General features: G+C 53.6%; 6 protein-coding genes across 6 annotated transcripts; 5 read left to right on the top strand and 1 right to left on the bottom strand.

Moving 5' to 3' along the window:
- Positions 1 to 518: 518 nt before the first annotated feature.
- On the top strand, positions 519 to 1,814 carry Z517_10305 (uncharacterized protein; the record flags this gene model as incomplete). The annotated part of the gene is made up of 1 exon (XM_013423917.1): positions 519 to 1,814. The coding sequence occupies one exon, from the start codon at positions 519 to 521 to the stop codon at positions 1,812 to 1,814; it is 1,296 nt and encodes a 431-aa protein (XP_013279371.1).
- A 983-nt stretch (positions 1,815 to 2,797) lies between these two features.
- On the top strand, positions 2,798 to 3,679 carry Z517_10304 (uncharacterized protein; the record flags this gene model as incomplete). Its single annotated transcript, XM_013423916.1, has 1 exon — positions 2,798 to 3,679. One exon carries the CDS (start codon positions 2,798 to 2,800, stop codon positions 3,677 to 3,679), a length of 882 nt encoding a protein of 293 aa, XP_013279370.1.
- Positions 3,680 to 4,462: 783 nt separating this feature from the next.
- On the bottom strand, positions 4,463 to 5,075 carry Z517_10303 (uncharacterized protein; the record flags this gene model as incomplete). The annotated part of the gene is made up of 2 exons (XM_013423915.1): positions 4,463 to 4,577; positions 4,633 to 5,075. The coding sequence occupies 2 exons, from the start codon at positions 5,073 to 5,075 to the stop codon at positions 4,463 to 4,465; spliced, it is 558 nt and encodes a 185-aa protein (XP_013279369.1).
- A 1,510-nt stretch (positions 5,076 to 6,585) lies between these two features.
- On the top strand, positions 6,586 to 7,773 carry Z517_10302 (uncharacterized protein; the record flags this gene model as incomplete). The annotated part of the gene is made up of 1 exon (XM_013423914.1): positions 6,586 to 7,773. The coding sequence occupies one exon, from the start codon at positions 6,586 to 6,588 to the stop codon at positions 7,771 to 7,773; it is 1,188 nt and encodes a 395-aa protein (XP_013279368.1).
- A 1,036-nt stretch (positions 7,774 to 8,809) lies between these two features.
- On the top strand, positions 8,810 to 9,883 carry Z517_10301 (uncharacterized protein; the record flags this gene model as incomplete). The annotated part of the gene is made up of 1 exon (XM_013423913.1): positions 8,810 to 9,883. The coding sequence occupies one exon, from the start codon at positions 8,810 to 8,812 to the stop codon at positions 9,881 to 9,883; it is 1,074 nt and encodes a 357-aa protein (XP_013279367.1).
- Positions 9,884 to 12,449: 2,566 nt separating this feature from the next.
- Z517_10300 (uncharacterized protein) lies at positions 12,450 to 15,445 on the top strand (the record flags this gene model as incomplete). The annotated part of the gene is made up of 3 exons (XM_013423912.1): positions 12,450 to 12,639; positions 12,765 to 15,191; positions 15,432 to 15,445. 3 exons carry the CDS (start codon positions 12,450 to 12,452, stop codon positions 15,443 to 15,445), a joined length of 2,631 nt encoding a protein of 876 aa, XP_013279366.1.
- Positions 15,446 to 18,740: the final 3,295 nt, after the last annotated feature.

The following is an 18,740-nucleotide window of genomic DNA, read 5'->3' as shown; positions in this document are numbered from 1 at the left end:
GCGACACTCATGTCATCAAGATACCGAGGTTACTGTGGATGCTTTCAACGCATTTTGAGGAGGCCTTGGAGGATCTGGTAGAGTGAATGCTGTGCCACTAATGGGTTTGGAGTTCCCACTCGTAAAATAAGTGGACGCGCACTGACACGGCATTTCAGCGCGGGGTCAGGTCTCGGTTGAGGGTGGCTGGCACGGGAAGTGGGAGGGCGCCTAGGCATTTCTCTGGACACCGGGGATGGATCAATTGGGCGCCGATCGGATGACAAAGGACCTCATTAGTGCCTGTTTCCACCAGAGAGGGACACCGTCGTGTCTGGGAGATCCAATGGCATCCATCCATCAATCTTCACGTCTGATATCAGCACTTCCTCTGACGAAAGGCACCCAAAAGGGCCTCGTTCTCATCCCTTTCCTATCACAAGAAAGTCGCTCGTCAATACTGAAAACTCCGCCGAATCACGTATACAACGAGGCCAGTCTGTCAGCTTCGCTTATCCACCCTCTACAGCCGGACCATAATGGGCTCCATTGACCCTCCGGACTGCAGTGTCCTGATTATTGGGGCAGGGATCTTTGGCACCAGCACAGCATACCATCTCGCACTGAGTCATGCAGATCCATCACGCATCACAGTCTTGGATCGCGCCTCCGTACCCTCGCCCTTGGCTGCGTCCTCGGATATCAACAAGATCGTTCGTGCGGATTACAGCAAGGCGTTTTACATGGACTTGGCTTACGAGGCTATGGAGTCTTGGATACAGCATCCAGTGATGAAGCCGCACTTCCATCAGACGGGATGGGTGATGTTGGACGAGAAGGGCAGCGATCTGGCGGACCGGATTCGAAAGAACTTTCGAGAAAGTGGTCGTCCTGATACATCTGCGGATATCTCTCTCGAGGAAGTCAAGTCGAACTGGGGAGGTGTACTCTCTGGAATAGACACCAGTGAACACAGCAAGGCTTACACGAATTCCAGCGCCGGTTGGGCAGATGCTTCTTCCGCCGTCGCGGCCACTATGGAGGAAGCCGTCAAAGCCGGTGTCAAGCACGAGGTAGGAGAAGTGAATGAGCTGCTCAGCGATGGTGATAAGCTGACTGGTGTCCGCACGACTGACGGGCGCACATTTACCGGTGAAAAGATTGTTCTGGCCACAGGAGCATGGACGCCGTGGCTGATGGCACCACTGGAAAAGAAAATGGCTATTTCCTCAGAAATCAGCATCACAAGACAAGTCGAGGCGGCAGGAGTATGCGTGGCAGCATTCAAGGTGTCGGAAGAAGAAGCCCGGCATTACTCGCAGATGCCAGTCTTGATCTTTGGCGCAAAAGGCGAGGCGATGCCACCGAATGACCAGGGCTTCTTTAAATTTACAAATGCCAACACTTTTCTCAACACTCAACCTCATTCGGAGACTGGCCAGAATATCTCGGTCCCAGCTCCTGATCAACACTCTGTCCCGGACTTGCTCAAACGCCAATCCATAGAAATCATCCGCCAGCGCGTCCCACAAATCCTTGACGGGGGTAGAGTGCCTGATGAATGGCGCCTTTGTTGGGACGCCATATCGCCGGATCAAAACCAGCTGATTGCGCAGCATCCTGATCCGCGACTGTCGAACCTCTACTTTGCCACTGCTGGGTCGTTTCACAGCTGGAAATTTCTGCCCAACATTGGAAAGTACGTCGTCAACGTGCTGAACGGTAGGTCGAATGGGCAAGAAAGGGACGAGGCCTGGTGTTGGAAGAGGACATTCAGTGAGAGAGGAGCGCACGAAAAAGTGCTACCGAAAGGAGAACTGAAGGACTTTCAGTAATGCACAGGGTAAGACTTCTGTGATCCCTTGAACTGAGGAGTGGATACGTCGTCGTTTTGATCGGTTACAAACACTATCACCCGTTCATCGAATCTTGTTGGTGCGGAAATGACCCGGGACAGAGCCTCAGAAGAAAGAAGAGTACTGGAAACGCCCCCTTGACCCTCGTGGCCATTGACGAAAGCACCAACATGATCAAGGAGTACTCTCCTTCCGGGGCACGCTTGCAATGAGATTGAATACGTGGTTCCCAACCCGAACTCGAGTTTATGCTGCGTCTGCCGCAGAACCCAATGCCTATTCCACCCCTAATTTTCACTGCCTGTGTCTCTCTGACAGTACAGCCATTAATCTATCCACCTACGCCGTCCCACGAATCGCCGGGACGACATTGGAACGGCGGACGATGCCAATATGAGGACACAGTTTCGAAGTTTTGGAGGCTTGTAACGGTGATAGAGAGCTTAGTGAATGACGACTCCCTCTATATAGGCCCGTGGCTGTGTAGTAAGTGGACACATGGATACCCAAATGCAATTCTCAGGTACCGGGATTGTGCACATCCTCCAACCAGGGGCACCCGGAAGAAAGGCAGTGGTTGAGTTAGACCTCCCGACGCAAGTACCTGGTAGATATGGATTGAGTGCCTAGGTACCAGTAGTAGGTAGCCATTAACTCCTGCTGGGCGCCCCGTATTTAGGCGTAGCTCCAGTGGCCACTTATTAGGGGCTAGTGGGGAAACTCGAGGGCCTCCGTAGTCGACGTCATGCAGACCTGACGATGGTTTCAAGTCCAATGAGCGCGTCATGGACCACGATAATGTGGAAAAGAAGAAAAGAAATATAGCAGCGACCAAGCGCCTCGATCGGATTTGGCCTTACCTCGTCCTTCTCCTCTTCCCAATACCTCCCATCCGCTCTCGCGATTGAAAGCTGGCCTCTCACTGTGTTGTTGTGCATCGGCTCGCCCGCTTCGCCTCGACCATGTCGCACCCCACGCCTTCGACCGTCGCGCCGTGGAAACGGACGTTCCAGGAACACCTCGAACGGGCGGGCGGCGCTGGGTTCGAGTTCACCCTCGCGACGGTGACAGATTCCGGGCTGCCGCGGGCGCGGACGTGCATCTTCCGCGGCTTCTGGGCCACGCTGCCGGAGAACGAGCACAACAAACTCCCCAAGAACCCGCCCGTCTACGAGTCCGACTGTCCCACGTTCACGACCGACGCGCGCATGAGCAAGACGTACGAGCTGTTCGCCACGGGCAAGGGCAAGGGAACCCTCGCGCAGTCTCGCTCCGGGTCTGGCGGGGGCGGTCCCGTCGAGGCCGTCTACTGGGTCAAAGAGACGCGGACGCAGTGGCGCATCCGGGGTAAATGCTGGCTGGTCGCGGCCGACGACGTGGAAGGCGGCACGCCCGAGGCTCAGAATTCGGGCACCGTGTCCCTCAAGGCCGAGGTAGGGCGATACATGCGCGTTCGTGAGGGATCCGACGACCACGACGCGCAAGAAAGGATCAACGACTGGTCCTGGCGACGCGAGGTGGAGAATTACTTTGAAAACATGTCCCCGGTCATGAGGGGCTCGTTCAAGAACCCGCCGCCGGGCCAGCTCTTGTCGCAAGGTCGAGATGAGGCGGCGGGCGAAGCGCTGGGCCAGAAGGCAGGCCACCTCTCCGAGGAGACGCTGGCGAGGAAGAACTTCCGCGTCGCCATCATCACGCCCGAGCAGGTCGAGGCAGTCGACTTGACGGATCCGACAAAGTCCACGAGACAGATCTGGACGTTGGCCGAGGAGGGAGGCGGTCCTGGCGGTCCCCAGCCAAGTGAATCAATAGGGGAGTGGAACAGGGTTGAGACGTGGCCGTGAGGATCGATCCGACAAAGCGAGTGGATGATGATGAGGAGAACCCCAGAGTTTGCACCAAGCTCCCCTAAAGGGCTGAACGCGTTGCTTTGGGTGACTCGGAAATGTCGACCTCGTACACTTCCCTCGCGGCACTTATAGGGCGTGACCAAGGTCAGCGACATCCCGTTACAGAGCCAAAAAGCAGTGCATGATCAGGGATCTCAGTAATGGCGGTCGTCAACGCCTCCACTACCAGCTGATGATATGGTAAGGGGACTAGAGGACAATCTGTCAGCTTGTCAAGTCTGCACGGAATCGAACCATTTTAGACCAAAACCAGAACCGCCCTGATGAATAGTCGGGTAGATCAAGAATTCACAGATGAAAGATGGGATGTCAAGCTGGACGCATTCAAAATGTGTGCTGGGTAAAGTAAATAACGGAACATTGAGTCCGTTTACCACCTACACTACCCGAAGAAACTACGGTCCATGGAAAGAATATCAAGACCATGTACGAGGTAGTCATCATCACTGCATTTTCATCTCGGAAGCACATCCCCAAGACGCCTATAAAATGTACTCTATAGACCTGTTCCCTGCGCCATAACCCACAAAAGTCGCTTGAAAGGCTGTAAAAAAGGACATGCTCTCTTTCTTTCATGACAGCGATAACAAAAGCTGTGCGTCAAAACAACCTTGAACATCTGTGTGTGCGCGTGAGGCAAGGCAGACACTCGGCCAAGTTCCGCAGCATTTGGAGTAAAATATAAAAAACCAACAACCAAGAAAAAGGTCGTGTATCTCAGTGAAAGTTTTCGTCGTTCCGGGCGAATCTACCGACGGCTAGCTCGCCGAGAAGGACTCCCAGAAGCACGGAGAGAAAGTAGCCCACGTTCATGGTCATGACGGCCAACATGCTGATTCAGACAGTTAGTAAGAGGAAAGAGAGAGAAAAGAGGTCATTGGACGTACAGCAAATATGCCATGGCGGCAATCAGGGTGGTCAAGATTGCTCGAGGGACATCGACCGACAGCCGGAAGGGGGGAAAGACGTCCCTGGCCTCGACGACCTTGACGTTCTCCTCGACGCCGTTGACCGTGATGAGGGCCCCCGTCTTCGCATCCGGGTCCTGGTCGATCCGTCCAGCCTCGGTGGGACGGCCCTTGACCATAACGTAGCGCCGTCTCCGTGCGGCGACCGCCCATCTCTGTTCGCACACGGCCTTGCCCGCAAAAACCAGCCGCAGGGCGATGGAGAGGATGACCAAAAAGATGCAGGTACCGGCGTAGCCGCCTCCCGTGGTGGGCGTCCACCCGGTCCCGTACAGAGGGGTGCTGTGCGAGGTGGTGAAGACCATGGGCATCGACATGGCGTCGGAAGAGGACATGGGCATCGACATTGAGTCGTGTGACATTGTTGTTGGAGGGGAGGAGGAAGAGTCCAGGCTCGGGAGGGAAGTTCGAAGACTTTGTTGTTTGAGCGATTATGCCGCGTATAAACCCCCAAAGATGGGTGTCGTTGGTTGCTCACTGATATGTGGCGGGTGGAGGAGTTCGTTGGATCTGGATCTGGCTCGGGCTCTTGTCGAGGGAGACGTCGCAGTTGAAGAAGTGAAGTCTGTGGTGTGTGTGTGTGTGTGTGTGTATACACTCAAAAAAGTCTAGAATAACGATAGGGCAAGAGAGTGGTATGTAGTTTTGAAACGACAAAGTTCAGAACCCCTACAAAGGATATCGCTTGGTAGAAGAAGATTCAACGTGGTCGCCAAGTGAGCAAGTTTTCGGTTTGGGTGTCGGTTGTGATTCGCCAATAGGCCCATTCACGCAACAAACTGACGGCAAACACACCAACACCAGAGACGGTCATGATCTGACAAGCTCCACTGGGCACCTTTTTTTGGTCTTCCTTTGGTCTCCTAACTTGCTCCTATTAGTACGGTTCCTTCGGCTCCCCCGCTCTTGTTGGTCCCTGTACCGATCTATACATTTACAAACTTGCTCAACTCCTCCTTCTGCTGAACATCGACCGGTCAGACGCCGCGAAGAGCCCCCAAATATGTTTCATGTTGTCTCCTTATATCAACGTGACGGTGATCAATGTGCTCGCTGCTAAGGATATGCGGACAATGAAGAGCTTTTTTCGAGGGCGGATAATAGGACATTTGTGCGTGGGCGTCATGTTTATCGGAGAGGATACAGGCATAAGCTACCTCCGGCTTGGTTACAAAGGGAGAAGACGCTCAAAAAAATGCATCTGCTCAGAAGATCGGTGGTGGACGGTGCTCGACGAGCTTGGGGATGGGTTTCTCGAGGACGAAACAGATTTGCATGCATCCTGTTATGTTATTACCGGCAACGCGTTTACCCCAGTGCTGATGCGAGATGCTGTTGACTGTCCACGTTGTAGTTATTATATCAAAGTCCGCGGCCTCCTCTTCAACCCCAATTCATCATCTTCACCATTTTTGCGTTGCCTCTCGTGATCTGATGGTCGCAGGCGCCGGACAAGATCGAGAGTTCAACCGTTGATGTGCCTCGGACCCGGGAGTTGTTGAACAGTCGACAGTCTACATTCAGTCTGGTTCCTGATTGCAGAATATCTCATACTACTTCTTGTGTATACATGATTGGGAGGATACGTACGATGAGGAATCGGAGCCTGGAGGAGTTATTCCGAAATCTTGGGATTTGCACATCGTGATTGGTTGGTCAAAGACTCGGAGCTTTACGCCCGTATTGCTTTTGCTCGCTCTAGCACGCTCTCGTAAACCACCGTGCCACATTGTCAACCAAACTGTCTCTGTCAAATCTCATTCGCTCTTGGAGGATCGTGCTATACGGGACGATCCCTGTCGAGATCTTAAATCACTACATTCAAAATGCTATCATTCTCATCCAGACCGTCGGCGTAATATTGTTGCGCACATGTCGTCACCAACATCAGGAGCATCCAACAACTCTGAGGCTGAAGAGTTACAAGAGCACGAGCAAGCCAATGTAGCAACACAGAATCATTCTACCTTATCGCACACCACTCCTACACATAACAACGTAGAGCCAGCGCTCCCACAATTGTCACACGTCCGAGACCTTTTCAGTCTTGCCACGGGCCTCCTGCTACCATACGCCCTCCATCCCTTGCTTGCCATTGAAGTCTTCCATCCCGCAATCGCCAACATGTGGCCATTCAGTACTAGCCCATCATTTGTCCCGGCGACAAGCATTCAAAGCCTTGCAGGCAAGGTTATCCTTGTGACTGGTGGTAACAATGGGATTGGCAAGGAAACAGTCCTGCAGCTTGCAAAGCACAGCCCCCAAAAGATCTATCTCGCTTCAAGAACCGAATCCAAAGGACGTGATGCTGTAGCATCAATCAAGGCGCAGACATCACAGGATGTCGATATCGAGTACCTTCCTCTTGATCTCACCTCGTTACCCTCCATCAAACAAGCCGCAGACCGAGTCACGAGTGACAGCGACCGACTCGACATTCTGGTTCTGAATGCTGGTATTATGGCTGTTCCTGCAGGCAAGACTGCGACAGGACAAGATATCCAGTTGGGCACCAACCACGTCGGCCACTTTTTGTTGACGAAACTGCTTCTTCCGACCATGGAAAAGACGGCCAAGGAACGTAAATCTGACGTACGTGTTGTCTCTGTCTCATCCGAGGCCTGGAACATGGCTCCAAACCTCGACACGATCCTGTCTACGGAGAAGCTCACCGCCACTGGTCCTTGGACCCGGTATGGAGCCTCCAAAGCCGCCAACATCATATTTGCCGCCGAGTTGGCTCGACGATACCCGGCGCTGACGAGCGTGTCGCTTCATCCGGGCGTCATCAAGACCGATCTTTACATCCCAAACGCCCGGTCCAACCCAATCATGAAGTACGGCTCAATGGTATTTGGGCCCTTGCTGTTCCAGACGATCGAAAATGGCGCCTTCAATCAGCTCTGGGCCGCTGCCGGCGCCAAGAAGGAGGAGCTTGTCAATGGAGGATACTACACTCCTGTCGGTAAGTACAGGCCGAACAAGTGGACAAAGGACGCAGAGGCGGGACAAAAATTATGGGAGTGGACGGAGAAGGAGTTGAAGACTGCTGGCTACTGAGCATCACTTTTGGGGGGGGAAGGGGGGTTGGTGTTTTGTCGGAATGGTTATGGCTGGGATGGTGGCTGTGTACAATTTTGATGGGTCATATGTCAAGGGGGTGTTCTGGTATAGACTGTGAATGGCAACAGTTCTAGTTCGTGTTAATACAGGTCATGATGATGATATAAGGACAACAGGCGAGCTTCCTGGAATCTTGCCGCACATTTAGTTCCGGGGTGATCCGATCAAACCACTTGTTACAGCACAATCGACGTCGATCCCACCCGACCAAACCCGTTGAACACATAGAGTGAAGATGGCTCACAAGAACGACTGCCATTTCCAGCCAAGCAAGGCTTTGACAGACAGACACCAGGATGCTGAGTGCGATCGCACTTTGTTCCAAGATAAAGATGCTGGGCCTGAGAATGGCGCAGTCAACCTTGTCTCGAGACCCTGGATTATTGGCGACATGCAGGCAATGCAGGCCACACACAATGGACCTCGTAATGACCAGCTCAGCAACGCCACCAAATGCAGGATTCTCAGCTTATGCAAGCAGAGTCTCTTTTTTTCCCTCGAGACCTACGACTAAACAGAAATATTCGACGACGGTAGCGAGAACATCACAATCCTTGAACAAAAGGACGACAGTTTAGAAATCAAGTCGGGCATTTTGACGAACTAAAACACTAATAACTCCACCACTCAACAAGACTTATTGTATCTCCCCATTGGTTGGTCGAGCCATTATCGCCTGCTATATTCGGTTGAAGACACAACTCGGAGGGAGAAACCTCATTGCTCGCAATACTAATCTACAAGAGTCCAGGGAAAGGCTCGACATATTCCCACCGACCGCCCTTTGGCTCCAGGTTTCCCCCGGCACGCACGGATACCGGTCGACGGTCTCTATAAGACCCGCATTCATCTCGGCCGCCGTAGCCACCGACCCCCTTTCCACATTTACATCCTGGAGACCTCGAAAAGACTCACCCACATCTACCTCCAATCCCTCAGTCGAAGTCGAAGTCGCTCCCGCTCGGTCTCGCCCATGCCATCTGACAACGCGGACAAGATCGTCCTAATCACGGGGATCAATGGGTACATCGCCTCCCATATCGGTCTCCAGCTCCTCCAAAAGGGGTACAGGGTGAGGGGCACTTCTCGGTCGATATCAGCCAAGGACCACCTGCTGGCCGGCGCTTTCAAAGGCTACGAGGCTCAGTACGAGCATGTCGAGGTCAAGGACATCGTCGCGCCGGGCGCCTTTGACGAGGCGGTCAAGGGCGTGCATGCGATCCTGCACACGGCGTCGCCCGTCGACTTCACGCTGAAGACGGTCGACGAGTACTTTGGCCCAGCCATCGGCGGGAACCTTTCGATCCTCGAGTCTGCAAAGAGCGCCGCGGGACCTCAGCTGAAAGCGTTCGTCGTCACGTCTTCGATCGCCGCCATCGTGGACCGGTGGAGGCAGCCTCCCGACCACGCCTACACCGAGGCCGACTGGAACGAGATGGGCGAGTCCGTGGCCCGCAGCGAGTTCACGGCTCCTGTAGCGTACGGGGCGTCCAAGGCTGCCGCGGAACGGGCGGTGTGGAAGTGGGTGGAAACCAACCACCCGCCCTTCGCTGTGGCCGCCGTCAACCCCGCCGTGGTGACAGGTCCGCCGGTGTCCTGGCCCGCGACGCCGGACAAGCTGAACACGACGCTCCTGCCCATCTGGAACATCTACAGCGGCAACAAAAGCATGCCCCCGCAAATCGGCGGTGCGGGCTACATCGACGTGCGGGACGTGGCGCGCATGCACATCTGGGCGATGGAACACCCGGAGCAGAGCAACGGTGAGCGGTACCTCATGTCCAACGGCAAGGCCCCGCCGCAGGCCGCCGCGGACCTGCTCCGGGACCACTTCCCCGAGCGCGACATCATCGTCGGCAACCCAGGCCAGGGCTACACCAAGGACTACTGGTTCGTGCCGGGCGAGTCGAGCACCGCGTCGACCAAGGCGTACCACGCCCTCGGGGTCAAGCGGTTCATCTCCTACGACAAGAGCGTCCTGGACACGGTCGAGGCGTTTGAGAAGCACTGGCCGGGTCTGGCGCAGAATTTCAAGCACAAGAACTAGATTTCGAGTCAAAAGAAAATGGAGTGTGTTTGCGAATTATGTGTTCCTCGGAGGTGTTTGACTGCGAAAAAGAATGCATGTCGGAGCGATACTTTGCATATATATCTATCTCGTTTCTTGGAGTAACACGTACGGATATTTGGGTTTGGACAGGTATTATAGATAGATAGCCAGGTACCGAGTAGTTTGAACAGTGGGGTGTGAATGATAGCAAAAGAACCCAGAATGTCATATGTTGTTTGGCACGCTTCGTGAACAACGACAAAACAGCGCAGCAACAGGTGTGCGCCCTCCACATTCAATCCTTTGAGCCCTCGAAAGAAAGAACCCGCCGTCCTTTTGCCCTCTCAGAGAAAACGACCAGGTGTGACTATGCAAGCATTGCCTGCATATGATGTGATGGGGTGGGAACACGCCTTCTCAACTGGGCTTGTCTCAGCAACGTGGACCCCGTGGAGGGAGGGTTCCTCCTCCCTTGACGCTGGTGGCGCTGAGGCTGAACATCCAACGCTGAACATGACCGAAAGTCCTTTTTGGTGGTCACCAGATAAAAAAAAGGGGGGGAGGCCGTGAACCATCCCATCCAACAAACCAACGAAATCACCGGGCAGGGGAAAGGGTCCCAGTCGAGAGGAAAAAGCACCGTCTTTTCTTCCTCGCATCGTCCCAGAGAAAGAGGCCTCCCTTCCGAATCCTCCCTGTTTCTTTTCTCCCTTCCCTCTCCCCCTCTTCGATGAAGGCGATGGCAAAATGCAAAGTCTCACTTTTCGATCAGGCCAGACAGGGAAAAAGCGCTGTGTAACGCGAATCCCTGACGATTTGGAATTTCCATGACTACGTGGTTTGGTTTTTCTGATCCCGTGTCTCTCTTTCTCTCGCTCCCTTTTGTGCGACATAGGACTTGATGTGACCAGACACCGCAGAGAACAAAACTCCACTTTTTTTCAGCTATCCGTGGCTCTTCTCCATCATGGACAAAGTCGGTTCCGCTCCCTCCACACCGCGGGGGTTGAGAGGCAGCCTGTCCAGCAAGACAGCCAGCCTTCTTGCCTTGCGCCTGGGCCTGTTGGGTGGCTAGCTGCTGCACAAGGCTGGGATGTCTGGGGGAAAACAACGACGCTTGACATGCCCCAGCGGTCTGGATTGTGATGTTGGTCACACGTTGCGCCACGGACTTATATCGTGGGTCAAAAAGGTGCCGGGGAAGGGATTCGCTGGTTAGGTGGCAGCCAGTAGTGGTGTCAGTAGTCAACAACGGTCGTCTAATCTTCTGGTCACAACGGCTGGTTAGCGAGCGGGGTTTGAACGCCACTTGTCTCAAGGTGAAGGGGGGGGGGGGGGGAAATCAGTAATAGGTGGATCAAAAGCCAGGCTTATTATGGGCGGAGATGACCTCTCATCTTCGTTGAAGTGGCTACCGAGCAGAGTCGCCTGTTTACCCCAAGTCCAGGCCTCCAAGGGTACCTGTTTTCGATCCCCCTGTATCTCGTGGGGCGGGGATTTGAGGCCCGTGGTTCGAAGCAGTGAAAGGCGGAGAGAACCTGAATGATATAACATTCTTCCTGGTTGGAGCGTCTGTGGCATGGCTGCGGAAGTACGGATGATGGTCCGTCGGCGGCGATGCAGACAGGATATGAATCAATCCATCCTTATCTCACGTGGGAGTCTCTCGCTCTCGTCAGGTTCCTGCGTGTCGGGATGGAGGAGATAGGGAAACGTCGGTGGTGGAGAAGAGGGAAGAGAGATAGAGATGACGGATGGCGGATGGCGGCTCGTGTCCGGGGGATTCGCGTATCTTTTCCTGGGCGACTACTTGCACGTCCTGCTACTGCCACATTAGCAAAGACCCCATCGAGATAAACAAGATAACGAACGGAATTGAGAGGCGAGCAGGCGAGTTAATCCTCATTCTCTCCCATCTCACTTGCTGCCTGCTACTCGTTCATTTGACCCTCCAGCCACTGATCGTCTAGTCAATGGTCCCTGTGATGCGACTTTCTGGACATCACCGCTCACACCTTTTGTTCCAACCCATTTTCGATTTCATGGTTCCTTGCCCACTCCCCATTTTTCGTGTGTGTGCCTGTGTGCGTATGTCTCTGCTTGCATCGGTGTCTTTGATGCTCCAGGAGTCCACCTCTCGTTAGATCTTTTTCGGTTCGAATGTCTCTGCATCTAGAGGCTCGTCATTGACCTACATCACCCTCACCAATCCAGACCCTGGTACTGGTGGCTGCGCGCTGTAACGCACCCATCGATACTCTTTCACCATCTTCAATTTCCCACTCCTCCTTTCAATCCTCTTTTCCCTTGCTTTCTGGACAATTCGTTTAGTTCTTCCTTTCTCGGATACCTGTCTTGATCCTGCCTAGTTGCTCCGAGCAATACGATTGTACTACGAGTTACGCTCTCCTCACAATTACTCCTCCTTCGGTCGATATACCACCGTACCCACCGAACCCCTCCATACCTCAAAGCCCCAGTTCACGCTCGTCTGCTTTCACACAATCCACTTGTCAACGATCAGGTCGTCTGGGTCCATGTCTCCTGTCTCTGTCTGCGTCGCATGGAGGTCCAGATCCCATCTCCGTCTGTTTTCTTGAGAGATTCTCCCGTCATTACTCCAGCGCCTGTGGTGCAGCCAAAGAAGGCCGCCATCACGAAGCCCAAACCCAATCCTCCTCCTCCTAAACCCCTCAACAAATCGGTCCAGGATGGGGCGGTGACGAAACCAAAGCAAAGCAAGAGTCGAAATGGTACGTGCTCTGAACTCCGAGTTTATTGGCAGCGTGGTACTCGCAGCAAATTCATCTGGGTGTCTCTATTACGGATTCCATCGTTTCCCAACGTCATTGACTAACTTGGCTTTTCCCTTTCACAGGTTGTATGACATGCAAGAAGAAACGATTGAAATGCGACGAGACAAAACCCTCTTGTGCCCAATGTCAAAAAAGAAGCGTGGTCTGTGAAGGCTACAAGAAGGACTACAAGTGGAGAACATTTGAGGAAACTACCTTTGCCTCCCGGCCTACCGTGAAGAGGAAAGCTTTTCGTTCCACTTCTTTGTCGCCCACTCACAATGTAGCCAATCCCATTGGTATCGCGGGTGGTGCGAGACCAGAGGTTCGACAGAACCGGGTTGAAGTCACTGGATCTGCTCAGACATGGTCTCCGGGTTTGCATTCTGCCTTCGAAACGGCAGTTCATGCATTCCAGGGCAACGGCGATGACCTCCCTCATCCTCAGGGACCAGTGTCTAGTCCAGAGCGACAGGTCGACATGCAGTTAGACGGGGACCTTTCGCCGCCTCTCAATCTCACCACCCCGGATTCAATCTTCATGCCCGCTTTCGAGACCGACGGCATGTCTCCAGGTCTGACATTGGGCGATTCGGTTGATCCGTACAGCCTGACCACGACAACGACGAGCTCTTCCATCGACAGCAACAGTGCCGAGTCTTTCTCCTCTGGTTCTCCCCAACTTCTGGACATGATGATTTCTGCTGAACCGAATATGAATCCGCTGCCTGATCCCTGCGAGCTCGAGCCACAAATGCCTCTTCATGATAGTATACCGACGGAGGATGACTTTGACGAAGAGATTATCAGATCGGATGCCATCGCCACATCTGCTGCCATGACGGCTATGCAACTCCCCACACCCTCGTCAATGCTCGACCCTAGCTTTCCCAACACAGCATTCCAGGCTTTCCGCGCGTCTTCCCCTACCCCTAGTGAGAGTTCTACAGCATCTTCCAAATCCAGCGACATGACAATCCTCGCTCAGCCCTCTCTGGACGCCTCATCACCAGAGATGCTTATGCTTCGGTTCGACAAGCAAACCTGTGGTATTTTATCTGTCAAAGACGGTCCTACCGAGAATCCCTGGCGGACATTGATCTGGCCTTTGGCTCGAGAATCTCCTGCTCTGTACCATGCCATTTCATCTATGACGGCATTCCACGGTGCTCATGAGATTCCCAATCTGCACGTGCCAGGTATGGCACACATGACCAAGGCGATCAAACGTCTTGCCTTTGAGATCGAGAACATGCGACTCGATTCGGCGCTGGCAACTTCACTGGCGCTGGCATTCAGTGAAGGATGGGATCGACATGTCAGCACTGGCGTCCAGCATCTCCGAGGCGCTAAAGTCATGGTCAACAACGCCATCATCAAGCACCAGCGGGACATGCAGCTGGGCCAGATGACGACCCAAGACGCCAATAGACTCAAGTTCCTCTGTAATACTTTTGTCTACATGGACGTGATTGCTCGATTGACGTCGCTGGAAGAAGCACCGGAGCTCAATTTCGAGGAAATCCTTGCCACTGTCAATGCCCCATTCGGAGATCAGGTCGAGGTCGACCCGCTGATGGGCTGTGCCACGACTTTATTTCCGTTGATGGGCCGCGTCGCCAACCTCATACAACGAGTGCGTAAGACCGAGTCGAATTCTCTCACCATCGTCTCCACCGCCATGGAGTTGAAGGAGCAACTACAGCAGTGGCAAGTGCCCAGCGCCTTGATCTTCGAGCGGCCGGAGGATCCGAATTCAGAAGTCCAGCACTCGATTCAAACAGCAGAAGCTTACCGATACGCTACGCTACTCTATCTACACCAAGCCGTGCCGGAAATCCCCAGCGACCCAGCGGCATCCCTGGCGAAGAAAGTCTTGGTCACATTGGCGTCAGTCCCCTTATCCTCAAGAGCAACCATTGTCCAGATCTTTCCTCTTTTTGCGGCAAGCTGCGAGGTCACCGACCCCGATGATAGAACCTGGGTGGTGCAACGCTGGCAAGCGATGATCAGGCGTTTAAAGATTGGGAACGTGAACTCGTGCTGGAATGTCGTTCAAGAGGTCTGGGCCCGCAGAGATGCGTACGAGGATGAAAAGTCCAACAGATTGCTCAGGCAATATGCGAGCCGCGGAGTGCCAGGGGGTAATTTTGTCCCTCCAGTGCTAGACGTCCCGCCGGCATTGAAGAGAAAGGCTTACACGGCGGATTCTCTGGGTATGGGAGACCCCGGTCATTTCAGTCATGGTCAACACGGACCCCAGGACCGGCAGGGTGGCGGACCAGGAGACTTTGACGCAACAGGGAGGCCGGTCAAGCGTCGCTTAACGATGGACTCGCTCGGAAGCGGGAGCTGCATGTCGGCCATGTCAATGACCATGCCACCTCCCCCTGTATCCCTCCCTCGTCGACACACGAGCGATATCATGTCTTCAGATCAACTAGAACCCGAATACACCGTACGAGGGCAATTGCACTGGCTAGGTGTTATGACCGACTGGCAGTGGGAAGGTACGTGTTCGAATTTCCTCAGACGTTATGCTTTTGGGATTGCTTTGTCTCATCCTGGAGTCACCCGCTCATGCTGGCTGCGTTGTTCTTCTGCACTTTCTCTCCGCGAGCTTCTTCTCGATGAGACTGTCTCGCATAGCCTGTGTCCATTATCGCCGTCGCGAGGCGTGTCGTGGAGCTCGGTGGTCCAAGTTTCATTCTCCGCACGTCAAACAGGCAGCTGACATATTGCGCTTTTAGTTTTTCTCGGTTGATTTTGCTTCGGCCTGCTTTGCGTGTCTCTTGCTGAGCAACGCCTTGCCCCCGGGGCTCGAAGACCGATGATCTCTCTGAAGTTGGCGAGGGTCTTTCCCGATCTGATGGTGGTGATGATGACGATGGTGGTGGTGACTGGTGGACTTTACGGTACTCTTCGATATCCGATTCTCAGTTCCTTTGCCAGCGCTAGGAAGGCTGAGGTTTACGCTCCCGTGTTCTCTCCTCAAACTAGCGAGGTCCATCCATCGGAATTCGGGCGACTTCTCTCTCTCACCTCCATCTACCCTCTCACTCCGAACACTACTCCTCCTAGAGTCGGTGTCGCTCCCGCTGCTGCGGCTGTCGTCCTGACCCGCATGGTCGACACTGGCGAGGTAGTTCCGCATGCTTGCGGTATATTCGTCGAGTTCGGCGCTGTGTGTCAACTTTGACATGGGGATTGTTTCAACCGGGGCACTCGATGTCGGATGCGGACTCGGGCCCTGCACAATGGTCTGGCTTTTGCTGCGCTTGCTCGCAGGATGGGGTGCGGTTGAGGTTGTCATTTTTGGGGTATTTTTATTGTTTGGACGTGATCGACCGAGTGGATTTGGCGACTGAAGATTCTACGAAATCCTGTTGTTTGCAAAGTATCCGGGTTGAGCCAGGTTGAGATTGCTTGGGTCCCTTGGACTTGTGTGTGGCGGGCAGGATGACTGTGATGACTTTGACGCTCTACAGCTATGAACGGATGCACGCACACTTTTGCGGCCTCAAATGGAGTTTTGGCGGATCTAGGCGATTGCTCTTTGCTTTTGGTGTGGGAACTCGCGGGCCTGGAGACTGCGCGCGATGGGGCGATGGGGGAATGGGGGAGTTTATGTTGAGGGCCGGACGTTCCAGCCTTGCCCACAGGGTGCTTTCTTTGTAGCTTCGGTGCCGTTGAAAGTCGGGCTTCAGTCCCCTGCGAAAATTGGTTGGTCTTTCACGAGCAAGGTGTTTGGGAACCCGGAGCTGTGAAATTTTTTGGGATAAGGCGCCACGGAATATGTTGTTGCAGAGAGTGAGAGAGCTGATATATGCACCTGGTACGAGTTGGGCCGGTGGGTAGTGGCTATGTTGGTTCGTGTGATATCGTGGTCGTGATCGTGGAGAAGGTTTTTGATGGGGACGTGGTTCTACTTCTAGTAGTAGTACTAGTAGTAGTTGCAATGAGACTGGGAGAGTGATTGACTGCCGGGACCGTCATCTGGAGTATCAGTTGTTTCTGGTTATTATTGTCGTTAATCGATGCGCGTGCGCAGCTAGCAATTTGCGGGGCGTGCGGTGTGCATGTGTTTTCTCGTCGTTGTCATCCTCTCGTACATACAGAGTTGCGGGCGTCCAAAAGGTTCTGGGTAAGGGAATGGGAGACCAGATCAAGCTGGGTCCTTCGACAAACTAACCCGCGTCTCTCGCTGTTCTATTCTTGCGTGTTTGCGTGTGTTCGTTCGGTCTGTACACGAGCAGAGTCGCAGGTTGCAGGTCGCCTGTTGGAAGATCCTGAAACTGTGGTTGTGGTTGATACGCAAAATGTAAAAGATGCTGCTGTTTCGTTTTCCGATCTCTCTCCTCTCTTGGTCCCTTTGTTCGCTTCGTTTCGCGCTCTTCCCGTTTCTTGGCGTGCCGATACAGACGCAGAATGTCGTCACTGAGGGGGAGGGAAGAGGAGGGGCGTTGAGGCGAGCGGCCGTTGTGAGGAAACTTGTCGTTGTTGTTGTTGTTGTTCCTCGGTCTTCGCTTCTGTACCGAGCACAATAATGGAGGGAGCACAGCAGTTTAGTAAGGTACGTTAAATGGCGTTTTTAGTCTTTCCTGGCTGGGGCTTCAAGTCGAGGAGAGTTTAAAACCGCGGCCGCACACGTGGGTAAATCGCTTTTGTTTCCGATCCACTTAATACGCGCTGTCCCTTGCCCGCTTCTTCCACCTGTGTTCCCGTTCTCGGAGCTGGCCAAAACCCCGGTCAAGAGATCCTGTCTGTTTGAGGAGACTGGATGTCAGGGCGGAACAGAGTAGAGTGTCTATATCATGGACGATGGTAGAGTAATCCTGGGAGTTTATGCCTCTGGGGAAATAGGTTCGGCGACGAATCAAAAGGGCAATGGGCGAGCGGAGGTGGTGAAATGGCCTGCAGTGGTGGTGGGGGGTATAGGAAGAAAGGTCGCTCCTTTTGCCTGTCTCGTCTGCTCTCTCCCTCAACCGGGTATGTCGAAGTTGTTCTGGCGCTCCATAACAAAGTCTCTGTTTCGTACCGAGTAAATGAATAGTAAAAGTGAGTTGCGACCTAGAGTAGTGGCCGACCTGCTATGCAGTTGCTCGATATTAGTCAAGGTGCCAAATAGAAGAACTAGTAAGTTGCTTCTAGTGAGGCTTGGAGATATAATATGTCAGAAAGCAATTCTCGGAATGTGGCATTATAAGCTCATGGGATTCACAAATTTCATTCAAAAGGGTAAAATAATGAGGGAGAGAAGGCCTAGAACAGAAAGCTCAGGCCATTGTTTGCGACAATGCCTTCTGTTTAAGCCGGTGTAGCCAAAAAGTAATATGTATCGGTGGCGGCGTGGGTGGTATGAGAGAGGACGGGGAGCCCCGAGGAAACAATCAAATGGGTCACCAGTAGCCCATTGAGACCCGAGCAAGAAAAACTATGCCTCGTTCAGCAGGTCCCAAAGGCAACGAACTCGCACAACTAAGGCGGGAACGCAGAATGGCATCATACGACAGTAGTGCCCACGCTGTCGTGCCTTTTGCTCAGGCGACGCCGCATGAGGCATGGGAGCCATTGATCTCCAAACCTCAGCCGTATGCGAGATGGAAGGGAAACAAAAGGGGAACAGACTGCACCATACCATTCGTCGACATGATGGATGAGAGGATTCAGCGTGTGTGCGTTGGTCTGCCTAGGAAAGATTGCGTGCCAAAGACAAGGGAGTGGAATGACCACACGGATCCGCTGGGTTCAACTTTGCCAGTACCATGCCAGTGGGCCGCATTGTACCTGTGGAGAAGGGTTGGTCGAAGTCGGAGGCCCAGCCGTGCAAGTTTTGCAGAATCTAGAAATGCTGGATCCGAGTTGCAGATTGTGGAGTCGTTTCTGCCCTGCCACCATTGCGACGGAGGGATCTCTTTGCATTTAAGTGCAGGTTTGTCCCTCCTGACTTTTCCCCAATGTGCAGGACGTTAGAGAGAAGTCAGCCACCAATCCGGTCCTCTGAGGAGACAACTTTCATCAGCCGCTGTAAGCCTGGGGTGCTGTATTTTGCTAGAACC

Source organism: Fonsecaea pedrosoi (genome assembly GCF_000835455.1).
Source record: "Fonsecaea pedrosoi CBS 271.37 unplaced genomic scaffold supercont1.7, whole genome shotgun sequence".
NCBI classification, from domain to species: domain Eukaryota; kingdom Fungi; phylum Ascomycota; class Eurotiomycetes; order Chaetothyriales; family Herpotrichiellaceae; genus Fonsecaea; species Fonsecaea pedrosoi.
This window is presented reverse-complemented; position numbering and strand designations above follow the sequence as displayed.